This window comes from Neurospora tetrasperma (assembly GCF_000213175.1).
Source record: "Neurospora tetrasperma FGSC 2508 unplaced genomic scaffold NEUTE1scaffold_6, whole genome shotgun sequence".
Taxonomy (NCBI): domain Eukaryota; kingdom Fungi; phylum Ascomycota; class Sordariomycetes; order Sordariales; family Sordariaceae; genus Neurospora; species Neurospora tetrasperma.
In genome coordinates this window covers 2,095,559-2,108,300 of record NW_009799104.1, presented here as the reverse complement: position 1 = coordinate 2,108,300, position 12,742 = coordinate 2,095,559, and the positions used below count along the sequence as shown (strand labels likewise).

At 32.4% G+C, this 12,742-nt stretch overlaps 1 protein-coding gene across 1 annotated transcript; it reads right to left on the bottom strand.

Moving 5' to 3' along the window:
- Positions 1 to 7,887: 7,887 nt before the first annotated feature.
- Positions 7,888 to 11,965, bottom strand: NEUTE1DRAFT_148804 (uncharacterized protein; the record flags this gene model as incomplete). Its single annotated transcript, XM_009856138.1, has 2 exons — positions 7,888 to 7,896; positions 11,776 to 11,965. Coding segments are annotated over 2 exons (198 nt in total), but the record flags the coding sequence as incomplete, so codon positions are not given.
- Between the last annotated feature and the right edge of the window lie 777 nt (positions 11,966 to 12,742).

Genomic DNA, 12,742 nt, shown 5'->3' with positions numbered 1-12,742 from the left:
ACTTCTTCTACTACCGTCTATAAAGCTCATTATCGTCGATATTATAAATTTCTAATATTGAACGTAAAGATAGATCTACATATTAGCACATTCTATCTTAATACAAATACTGGGATCTGGGAGCGGATAAATAAGGCTCTAGCAGCACTACCCATAGTAATCCTAATAATCCCAATAATCCCAGCACAACCAGCACAACCAGCACAACCAGTACAACCAGCGCAACTAGTACAACCAACCCGGGCACCTCTCCCTCCCCCTCCACCTCTCCCAATTCCCCCCAATCATCCCCTATCGCCTCTATCGAATTAATAACGTACTAAATAATACCCTAATTAAAAGAGAGCACTATTTAGTATAAGGAAATTAAAGGGAAGGTATAATAGAGGTAGGAAATTAAAATTTAAATAGTACTATACTGATAAATTTAAAATCTAAATAAAGTTACATTATAGCATTATTAGTAGGGTTATATAGTATACTACTAATAATTTAAATAAATATTAACGTACTTTATACAAACTAAAATACCTATTAACAATAAAGACGAACGCCGCCGGCGTTGTAATAGCTCCCGTATCTATAATAAAAACTATACTATCGAAGGGCACTATAATATTTACGCTTATAAAGTTAAGAAGTACTTCAAACTACTAATTTCTACTACATAATATTAATAGGAAAGATGGAAAGTAATATTACTTCGTATAACTCAAGAAGGTAGACCGCTCTAGCTAAAGCTTAAACGCTAATTATATAAGAAGTTCTAATTTACTAAATAAAATAATAATTTAATAACTATAGTATAATTTCGGCGAAAATCCACTACTTTTTATACTACTATTTACCTAGAGCAAGTATAATTAAATCTTTAATATTTCTCTTATAAATAATTTACTTATTACAGGTAAAGGGTAGATAGTAGATATAATTATACGTAATTGCATAAAGGAGAAAGGAAGAGAAGTATATAGCCAAGTACCTAGAAGACTGGCCTTATAAGGGTAACTGCCAACGGGTCTACGGACCCGCAGCAAGCAGCGCTCTAACTAATTAACTACTAGCAATATAGTACCAGCAGCGATAATAGCAATAATAATCTTAGAAGCTACTATACACTAGCACAAAGTATATAAACTAACCCTATAATACTTCCCCAGACTAAAAGAAGTTATATAGTTAATTAATATTATATAAAATAATAGAAATCTCTATTAAACGAGTAGTCTGCTCTTAAAAAGCCTTTACTACTATTACTAGCGAATATCATTGTAATTTTTACTATAGAATTAAAGCCTCCTATTCTACTTCCTTCTCCCTTCGCTTTTTTTCTACCGCTACCTAGTCCAGGGAGTACGGTACTTCGGGGTAATTATTGTAGAAAAAGGCCCGGATTATCTTAGAGGTTATAAATATATCGGTACATAGTTACTAAAACGGTATATGTAGGGGTACTTAGACTATAAGGTATTTCCAACGACCCTTATTATTCTTTTAGTAGTTATTAATTTTTTTAAATTCATATTCGATAGAATCTTCCCTATTATCGGTCCTCTTTATAGTCTAGTTATAATTAATATAAACGTTCTATTCCTCTATAGCTATTTATTTTAGGAGACCTTCCTTATCTTATAATTCAACCTTACTAATATAGAATATTAGGCTATACTTTATATTAATTAAGAGTTTAAATATCACTTAATAATTATTTACTTTAAGGATTTCGAAAAGGCTTTCGAAGAGGGGTATAAATTTAGTATAAGGCTAGCCGGTATTGAAATTTTTAGTATTGAAAAGGACTTAATTTTCTTCCTTATATTTTAGTACGTTTAATTAATAGGTATTTATATTATTTTAATAATATTATTATATTTATTAACTTTAATTTATAATAAAGTTTGAAATTTGTTTAAATTAATTAGTTGATTTATTAATTTTAAAGTATTTTATTTATTATACCGCCAATATTTTTAGTAGGTATAACTTCGCCAGTTTAATACCTATATAGGGGTAAAAATTGTAATTAATAAAGAAGGGAGAAACGTTAATAGTTTTAAAAATTAAATTATTATTAGTAAATTCCGCAATTAGTAGCTAATTTACCCAATCGTCCTAGGCCTAATTAATATAGAAGCGAAAATACTTTTTTATTTTTATATTAATACATTCGGTTTAATTGTTAGTAGTAGAGTAAAAAGCGGAGGAAGGTTTAAAGGCGATTTCTAATTATAATAATAAGGCCTTTTAGAATTATAAAATAAACTAGGTATTGCGATTAGAGACGATAGAATCTAGTAGATTATAAATACTATAAATTCTTTTAATAAAGCGCTTTACTAATTCTTTTACTATTAAACTAATAGTAGGGATACAGTATTTTATTTTTGTAAAGCGACTAATAATAATAATAATATATTTAAATTTATACTCATAGTATAAATAAAGTGTAAGCGGGGTAATATAATCGATTGAAAGATCCTTCTATAGTACGAATAGTACTATTAATAATTTTAAAAAACTATAAGGGGTGTATTGCGATAGTTTTAATTTAGCGTATACTAAATAAACTTTATAGTACGACCTTATAATAGTATATATTCCTAAATAAAAGAAAGATTGCAATAGTAACAAATAGATCTTTTTATAGCCTAGATACTTAATAAATAGCAAATTATAAATATAATAGAAGAGTAAGAGGTAAAGTTTTATATTAGTAGGATTAATAAAGGCAGTACTATAAAAGTATATTCATCCTTAAATCGTTCGGTATTTAATAAAGTGGACCTTCTTTATATAATTTTTAATTTCTTTAAACTATATTCAATAATTAGGGTCTAATAAATAAATAATAATACTTTAGAGAATTATCGATTTTCCATAACCTTTTATTACTAAATCGTCCGTTAATTTCTCGTTTAAAATCTCTAATTCGTAAATATATTCGGTACCGATAAGGATTTCCTCCTTACCTCCGCTTTCTAAAACGAAGGTTCTATTAATAAAAATATTTTAATCGAATAAAACTTTATTTCTAATTAGCAACCGCTTATTAATTTCATTTTTAGGTAAATCTTCTAATTTTCTACTTAATACGTCGGGGTATATTTATAAGGATTTAGAGCGGTATTTAATTATAAAATTAAAATAGGAAAGAAATTAGGACTATTGTATATAGCGGGGGGTAAATTACTTATTAATTGTAAAAGTCTTTAAACTTTTATAGTTAGTAAGAATTTCGAAAGGTTTTTAGGCTCCTTCCAATTCGGGACGCTACTCTTTAAAGGCTTTAATAATAATTAATAACTCTTTATTATAGATATTATAATTATATTCCGCTGAAGAATACCGCTAGCTAAAATAAGGAACTAGGTATAAAATACCCTCTTCGTTATATTAGGATAGAGTGCTACCGTATACCCAATTCGAAGTATCCGTTTCGACGACGGTCCATTTAAACCAATTATAAATCCAAAGTATTGGACTACTATTAAAAGCTTTTTTAAAAACCTTAAATAACTTCTAATAATAGTCGGTCTATTACTATTTTACTAACTTCTTTATTAATTTATATAATAGATTAGTAATAATCAAAAAGTATTTAATAATTATTGGTAGAAATTGATAAAACCTAAGAAACACTATAGCGCTCTCTTAGTTTCTAGAGCCTCCCAAATTTTAATTGCAAATATCTTATTAAAGTCTATTTCGAATCCTCCTAAGATAATAATTAGACTAAAATATTTTATTCTTATAATATAGAATTCATACTTATTGATATCGATTTATAACCCTACTTGAATTATCTATCGTAGAACCTCCCTAAAAATAATTTTTATAGTCTTTTTTATTATTTAAATAAATTGGAACATTATTAAAATATATTATTGTATATATATTAAGGATATTATATAGAACGTTGTTAATATAGTTTTAAAAAGTCCCTAGGGTACTTTAGAGGCCAAATAAGTAGATAATAGATTTTTAAAAACTAAAATGGGTAATAAAAATAATAAGCTATTTATATCCTTCCTTTATATAGATCCTATCAAATATAGTAATTATATTAAGCTTAGTGAAAAATTTTTATATAGTAAATAGTATTAAAAATCTCCTTAATTAACGGTAGCGGGTAATGTATTTTCAATATTATATTATTAATATTACAATAATTAATGCAAATAGGGACGCCGCCGCCAGACTTTTTGATTAAAAGGATAGAGGATACAGCTATAAATTATAATAAGTAAATAAAATTCTTTTTTAAATTTTCGTCGATCTACTTTTTAATAATAATAGTTTCGATTAGGGATATATAGTATAGTCGCGCGTTGGGGGGGGTACTCCCGGCTAGAGTTTAATCTTATAATTATATAAACGGTTAGGAAGAATTTCCTTAATTAATGACAGGAGGAAGGCTACTACCTTATTAATACATTATCGTCCCTCCAATTCCTTTAAAATAGGAATAATTTTATCCTTAATTTTAATTAGACAGTTAGCCTTATTGAAGAACTTCTTCGTATTTTTCTTAAAAATTTTAACTAAGTATACGTACCGGATTATTTCCTTATAAAGTAGAGTATTTTTATTGAAGTTTCCAATAAAATAAATTACTTTAATAAAAATTATAGCTTCTTAAAATTTCTTTAATAAATAAACGTTAGTTAAATTATTAATAAACCTATAGAGGAGTAAAGGGAGACTTTCCTTATATTACTAACTATTACCCTTTAAAATATTAGCAACCATCTCCTTAATTAAATTTATACCCTGAACTTCCGCTACGGTAGTTAACCTTTCGATTCTAATATAATTTATAATATACGGTTATAATTGTTAGGACTTATAAATAAAGTTAAAAGTCGCTGTATTAAATTCTCTAATATTATTAAATTTAATAAAAAAAGTACTATTGAAATTATAATAATAGCGGGCTTAGGGGCATTTTATATTTATAGAGACGCGCTAGCTGTTAAAGCGGACGTAAAGATCGTAAGGAATTAAGTTTTTAATCCTAATAAAAAGTAAAGCCGTACCCGTAATACCGACTTTAAACCCGGCCCTATTAACTATTAATACTTTAACGGGAATGGAAATAAGTTAATAACCAGCTTCGAAAATTTTTAGTATAAGACTCGACGGCGCTAGTATTATTTAAATAGGGCGAATAATTCTATTACCCGATATTAGTTTTAACGGCGCCGGGGCTACTTTAGCGGGGGGAACTATTTCGTTCTTTAAGGGTAAATAAGGAATTAAAGTTAATTAGAGAATTAAAGTTAATTAGAGAATTAAAATTAATTAGAGAATTAAAGTAGTCCTACTATAAATAACCGCAATTGAAATTCGGTTAATAAGGGTTTTTAAAGCTATTAATTAGTTTCTAAAGAGATTAATAAGTAAATAGTAGTCCTTATAAATAAAATTAGTAAAGCGTACTCTGCAATAGTTATAGTTAATTTTCGATTTATAATATTATATTTATAAGAAGCTTAAAATAACTAAATAGTTTTTAGAAATAATATAAATTAAGAAGGTAATTATTTCATTATAGTGCCCGATATAGAATTTAATTATTACTCTCTTAGAAATAATACCTTTAACTACTCTATTAGCTAGAACGAACTTCTTTACTTAATAAAAGTAGAAATAGGGAAAATTATATTTAATAATAAAAGAATAATTAATGAAAATAAATATAGAATAGTTAATATTAATAAGAGAAATATAATAATCTTCATACAATCTAATTATAATATAGAAAAATAAAAATATTAAATTTAAAAAAGTAGAATTATTTAATAATTATATTCTAACTTCCTCTAAACGTTTTAATTGCGAAGAGTCTAAAATTTATCTCTACAATAATAATAGGAAGAGCCTTTATATACGATTAGGCGTAAAGGCTAAGTATTTTCCAATTTATTATAATATTTACTATTAATAATAGTAACAGCGGGGGCTATAGCGGGAGTAATAGTAGTAAGTACTACTTTAGTAATATAGACTTTCTCCCTATTATAACGACCTCTACTTTTACTCTTACTTTTATTCTTTTTACCTTTATTGTATTAGGGACCCTAGGCGCTATAGTTAATAAAAGTAAGATAATTATAAATAATATAATTATTGCTTCTATAATAGTAATACTTACTGGTATGGGTATATTAGTTAAAAATATTTTTATAAATAAAGACAGCGAAATCGATAGTATTAAAGTCTATTTTATTACTATCTTAACTAACTAGAATATTATTAATATTACGGGAATTAGAAGCGCCGTCCGTACTAGTATTAGTATTGCTGGAACTTCTACTAGCGGGGGTATTATTACCAAAAATATGAATATTTATTTTTATAATAGTAGTCAGCATCCTCTAGGTTACTAGCGATAGTACGGCAAATTGCTAATTACTTTTTAAAATCGTTAGCTTTAGAAAGGTTATAATACGTAAAAGTATTATAGAGGCACTTATTAATTTTATTACGCAAATAGTAAACTTTTATAGAATTATTTAGGCTATAAAGGTTTATAAGGTTAGTAAATTCTAGTTTAAATTCTACAAAGGATATATTCTTTATAAAGAACTCCTTAAAACGATAGCCGGCATTTATCTTTAGATTAACGTTCTAAACGCGAATAACTAAATATTTTATAAATTCGGTATTAGTCTTCTAACGCTAAGAATTTGTATCTCCTCTATTCTAAATAATATTTAAATTATTCTAAATATTAGATAAAATTTTAAAACCTAATAGTATAGTAGTACGAATAATTTTAATATTTTTATTAATATAGAGGAGGGGGTTGTACTTCTATTGGGATAGAATACAAAAATACTATACTTTAAAGATCTTATATCTACGGGCAGCGTTAATATTCTCCTTACCGGTAAAAATCGGCGGATTTTCTATAATTTACTTTAAAAACAATATTTTATTAATACTAATTATTTTAATATAATTATTAAATAAGGATCGAATATTAGTACTATAAGATTTAAGGGCGGCGTAGTCTATATTGAAGTTATTATATTTCTTTTAAAGGTCATTAAATTTAGCTTTTAAGTTAAAATAGTCGAAGTTCTTCTAATTGAAATTATTTTAGGCTTTAGTAGCTACCTTATAGGCAATTTTTAATTCGTCCTCGCTATATTTAAAGTTAATAATAACATTCTTATACTAAATAAAGTCGTTATAGTAAAAGCGATTCAGCGGGGTAATAACCGAATAGAAGGTAGGGTTTTAAATAAGAATATTAATTGCGTTGAAATAGGCGCGAGGGATAGCTTTCTTCTTTTTATTATTATTAATACTAATAAGGAGATTGTTAATTACTAACGAGGGGAGAAGCTCAATAAGCGCAGCTTAATAAATAGCAACGTTAATAGTATTAACAACTTTGTTAAATACTTTGTGAATATCGTTTAAATTAAACGGCGTACTCTTAGGAGGGGTATTAAAATTAATAAAATCGCTAATACTATTAGCGGGAGAAAAGGACGCGTAATTGCTACTCTTAGTATAAAATATAAAAAAGTAATTACGTAAGGCGGTCTTTTATCCCTCAAATAAAAAGTACCTACTCTTATTTATTAAATAAAGGGAATAAAACTATAATTATTATAATCACGATTATTAGTAGTTTAAAGTACTAGACTCGGCGATTCGACGGGCGAGGCGATTTCTATACGCGCGCTAATTAAAAATTAATTATATAATAAAAAGAAAATAAGTTTATACTATAAATATAATAATTAAAAGGTATAATTAATTATTACGAGCAAAGGGTAGATAAAAGATATAATTATACGTAATTGCACGAAGGAGAAAGGAAGAGAAGTGTGTAGCCGAGTGCCTCGAAGACTGGTTTTATAAAGGTAACCGCTAGCGGGTCTGCAGACCCACAGTAGGCAGCGCTCTAACCAATTAGCTACCGGCAATATAGTGCCGGCAGCGACAATAGCGATAGTAGTCTTAGAAGCTATTGTACGCTAGCACAAGGCACACAAGCTAACCCTGTAATATTACTCGCTTCTTAAAACGCTAATATATAACCAATAGAAGGATTATAAACTAGTCCTAGAGACTACTAACTAAACTACTTACTAAAGTAAGCTTATTTTTAAGGTAAATTTATATATCTATATAATAATTTATACCTGTACTTATACTTATACCTATACTTATACCTTTTTTTCTTTTTTTCATTCTAGAGAAAAAGAGACTTGAGGAAATTCAATAAAGACCTAGAGAAATTTAGTAAAGACCTAAAAATCTTCGGAGGCTAATTATTTTAACCTACAAGTTCATTAAGCACAATAGCTAACCTATTAAAATTAATACGACTATACAATATCCTCCTTCTATTATTATAAATTTTAATAAAATTCCTCTCCCTTTCGAATACTTAGATAGTTATATATATAAAATTAAAAATAGCAAATCCATTATAAGTAAGACCAACCGTAATAGATAGAGTAAACAGTAAGCTACCCTAATTTTATATATTTTTATAAATAGAATTATTCGTCTTAAACTAACTATTATCTTTCATAGGGAAAGTAAAGTACTAGAAGAAGAGCAACCGCTTTATACTCCTAATATTAAAATTCAATTCAATAAAGCAGTATATTAAAATAAGCAATTATTACTTAACTAGCTTAATAATAAATTTACTCCTATTATTAAGGATAACTTCAATAGTTAAGAGCTTCTATTAGTTATAAATATATACCTATCTCATAATATTCAATAGATCTATAATAAACTTAGGGATATGAAAGTAGTATTAGCTATAATCCTTAATAGTTTAACTAGCCTTCTTCAACCTTTTAATACAATAATTAACTCGTCATTTAAAAAACTATTACAAAAAAAAAAAAACTTACTATTAAAATATAGGAAAAAGAGAACCCAGGTAAATAATAGTCCGTTTCTAATAAGAGGATTCTAATTACTCACATTATTTCAAAATATTAGAATATTTTAATAACTAAAAAAAAGGATATAATTATTAAATTTTTCAAAAATAATAGTATCTCCGTATTTCCTAATAATAGCGAGAATTACTTTATTAATATTAAGGAGATCAACCGAAATATTATTAATTGGCGCCGCTAGGAAAATGCTCTTAATATCACTATTAGCGTTGATAATTTTGAAGCTATTCCTATCTTTGAAGATAATGGTATTGCCTTCGATTTATAAATAAAAGAGAGAATACAATCTAATTATAACCAATTCAAGAAGGTAAAATTAAAAGACTAGTACAAATAATAGAAATTAACTATATTAAGAAATAAAATTACCCTTATCAAACAGTTAAAAGAATATAATAAACAACGCCGTCAACAATAAGAATAATAATAACTAACAATCTAAATTATTACCCCAATAACCAACAATTATTATCAAAAAATAAATAAGAGTTCATTATCCTTATTAAAATCAATAGACTCGCCGCTACTAATACTCTCAATAATATTTATATATATATAAACAATCCCTCTACCTTCTTACTACCAACACTCTACCTCAAGCCGGTTATCCCATTTACACTAGTACTTACCTAATTCAATTACGTAATAATATACATCACCAACACCCTTAAATCTAACTTCGAATTTAATATTTTTACGGCTTTTATTATATACCCAACTATAATAGGTTCATTTATCTATATCTATAAAAGTAAAACCTTCTAGCACATTAGGAAATAAGGACATTCGTAGTACAATAACATAATCGGCGCCTTCAATAAACTATTAAGCATTAAAATAATCGTTTATAATATTTATAAATAAGACAAACGAATTAGAGCGAGAACTTCAATACTATAGGTTTATTTATTTATAAACAAAATAAATCTCGCTTAAGATTAATTTCTATTTAATTGTAACTACTATAGCTAGATTGCTGGGATTTGGTTATATGGGGAAGGTTATAGGAGGGAAAGAAAAGACAAAGGGGAAAAGATAGGGTACTAGAAGAATCGAATTTACAGAGCTCCGGGCTTTTACACTATCTCCCCTACTCTTTTTATTGGGTATGAAATGCACATATTCGAGCAGTATGCTTGCAGACCACATCTGATTTTAAAGGTTATATGAGGGGAGGTAAAAAATATATGCCCCGAAATTATACGGTATACGAGTGGTGCCCTGAGAAGCAAAGTGGAAGGGCGGGAGTGGGAGCGATGGCGGGAGCACCGTTGCGGCCATCCAGGTCCGGGTTCCAGCCAGCCAGCCAGCCAGCCAGCCCACTCCCGTCAGTCAGTGTGCGTGGACAACCCGTACCAACAAGTGGGTACAGTACCTTTTCACGCCAGCCTTTTGACTTGGAAAGACACACACAACAATTCACTATGTACAACAACAAAAAAAGGCGCGAATTGGTTGTGTAATTCTATTGAAAGTTGGCGTCAACAGACTGCGCGCCCACACTGCCATTCCCAGATGGGGAAACCCGCCGTCGCCTTGGAGGTTGACGGAGTGTGAGATTGAGCAGGACTTTCTGACGGACCAGAAAAAAAAAGAGTTGTTGCGGGCACAGCAAACCAAAATCAGCAAGCAGCCCGCGCCAAGGGGCACTGGCGAAGGGGCCCCATTTTATTTCTGTGAATACGATTGGTTTGCAGCGTCCTAGCTCTATCCAATATTTTCTGTCGCCAGGGGGCTATGGAGGAGAACGGCCTATGCAGGGACTCCTCCCTGGTCTGTGCTTTCTTGTAAACCTGTTGGTTTTGCACCTCGAGGCTGCGCCGTTTTCAAGACATGCGTGAACGAGACAATGCAACCAAACAATCAGATGCTAAACTGGTTTGTGTTACTGGTGGTCATACGCTCTGCATTTCGCCAATTCAAGGAACCAATGAACATTCTATGAGATTATTCATGTCGCAATCGTCTCAAGATTGTCAGTTGCTCGGTCACCCCAAAATTGAAGGTAACAATGCGTCGGCCTCAGTCGTGACTCTGGCAATGGATCCGAATGAAGGCTATGGCGATACATCAACTCCTTTGCAGCAGACTAAGCCGCTTGTGTATGTACCCCATAGCGGGACCCATATCCCAGCCTGCAGGCCAATGCAACCCTGTAACGGCATGCAATCCATTCTCAAGCGCCGCCGGTCCAGAATGGCTGAATTGCCAACCAGTGGGTGGATGGATGGATGGCTGTGGACGGGTGTGCTCGGTTGGTCCGATCTGGGAGGGTGGTGGTGTTGGATTTCCTTTCTCCCTCAAAATTGTGCACTCGGGATTGCCCAGTCAATGGTCATTGTATCGGTTTCGTTCGAAGGCGTCTATTGAACCTCAACAACGGCATAGAGAGACGCAGGGTTGGCGCGGTCTAACATGTTGCAACAACACCGGGGACGGGTAGAAACGGCGAAAGAAGGACGACGGTGACGAGGACAACGACAACGACACCACACGATGTCCCGGCCCTCGGCGGTGAAGGCGGAAGGAACATGAGCACTTTGCCGGCTGCTCCCTTGTGGTCTTGGCATGCAAGTGAACAAGCCGCGCATCCCCATTCGATGAAAACGTGTGCCTGGCAGACAACGGTCGATGTGTATCGACTGTGTGAAGATGCGGAGCTCTCCTTTTACCACCGCAAGGGCCGGGCCGAAAGTCGGTCTTGTAGTGTCCAAGTCTAGCAGGCTGATAAAGAAGTGCATTGCAGTGAGACGAAGACATTGACAATGAGTTCGGATATCGCGCCTTTATCTCTGAAGCTCTGAAGCTCTCAGCAGTGCCGAGTGGGGGCTACCATGTAGAAGTAGCCAACAGTTGAACAGTTCGGTGCGTCCGGTGCCATCGCGGCTGGTTCCGAGAGGTGATCGCCTGTGACAGCTCCTTCCCGACTGGGCTTGGGCTGAAGGACAGAAGGAAGTGTTCTGTAGTGTTGAGAAAAAAGGAACGTCGAGGACAGGACGATCAACCAGTTTGAGCGAGGAGTTGCAGATTGGGTTGCTCAACAACTAACACATTGAATTCAATCAGTGCAGTGTACGGCCAGCCTGCAGATATCAAGGCTGCAGAAGTGGAAGGTTAGAAAGGAACAACAACAGGGCACACCGCCTGCAACTTGTTCCTGACAGCAGACCCGACATGATCTTGCATTTGGTGCCCTCTTTGCGGCTGCGTTGAACTCGCGGCATCTCACTCGGCCTCCAGGGGCTCGTCAATTCAACAAGTATGAATGGCCATCAATTCAGGAACAAGACGCCCGACTTCACGAAGTCAGCAACAACTCCGGCGAAGCGGCCCATGGTAGCCAGCTTCACTTTCGATCCGCTGTGGAGTCTTTTCACAAGGAGAAGGGAAGCCGGCACAGAGAAAACGAATGGAATTCAAATGGAAAGACAGGAAAAAGGAGAACAACGCAAGAGTTCCTTCCTGGCCAGAAGCTTATTGAGTGGGGCCATCCCAGCCACGGCACGGGCACGGCGGCAGCAGCGAACGGTCCATCTGTTTTCTCCGAGTCCAGTCCGTTTCGTCCGTCTTGTGCCGTACCGCTGGGTGTCAGCTGTCAGGACGGATTCAGGAATTGCGCATCTTCCATCGTGTGATCTTTCACCCAAGTTCAACACCCCTCAAGTTCTGGACTCGGGACGGACTTTTTTCGTAAAAACCATGTGAAGATCTCGAGATGAGAGAGCAGATTTGTTTGATTTTCTCGCTGCCCAATTCTACCCACCTTGAACACCCCAAACCCCCAACCGACAACGCCCCCC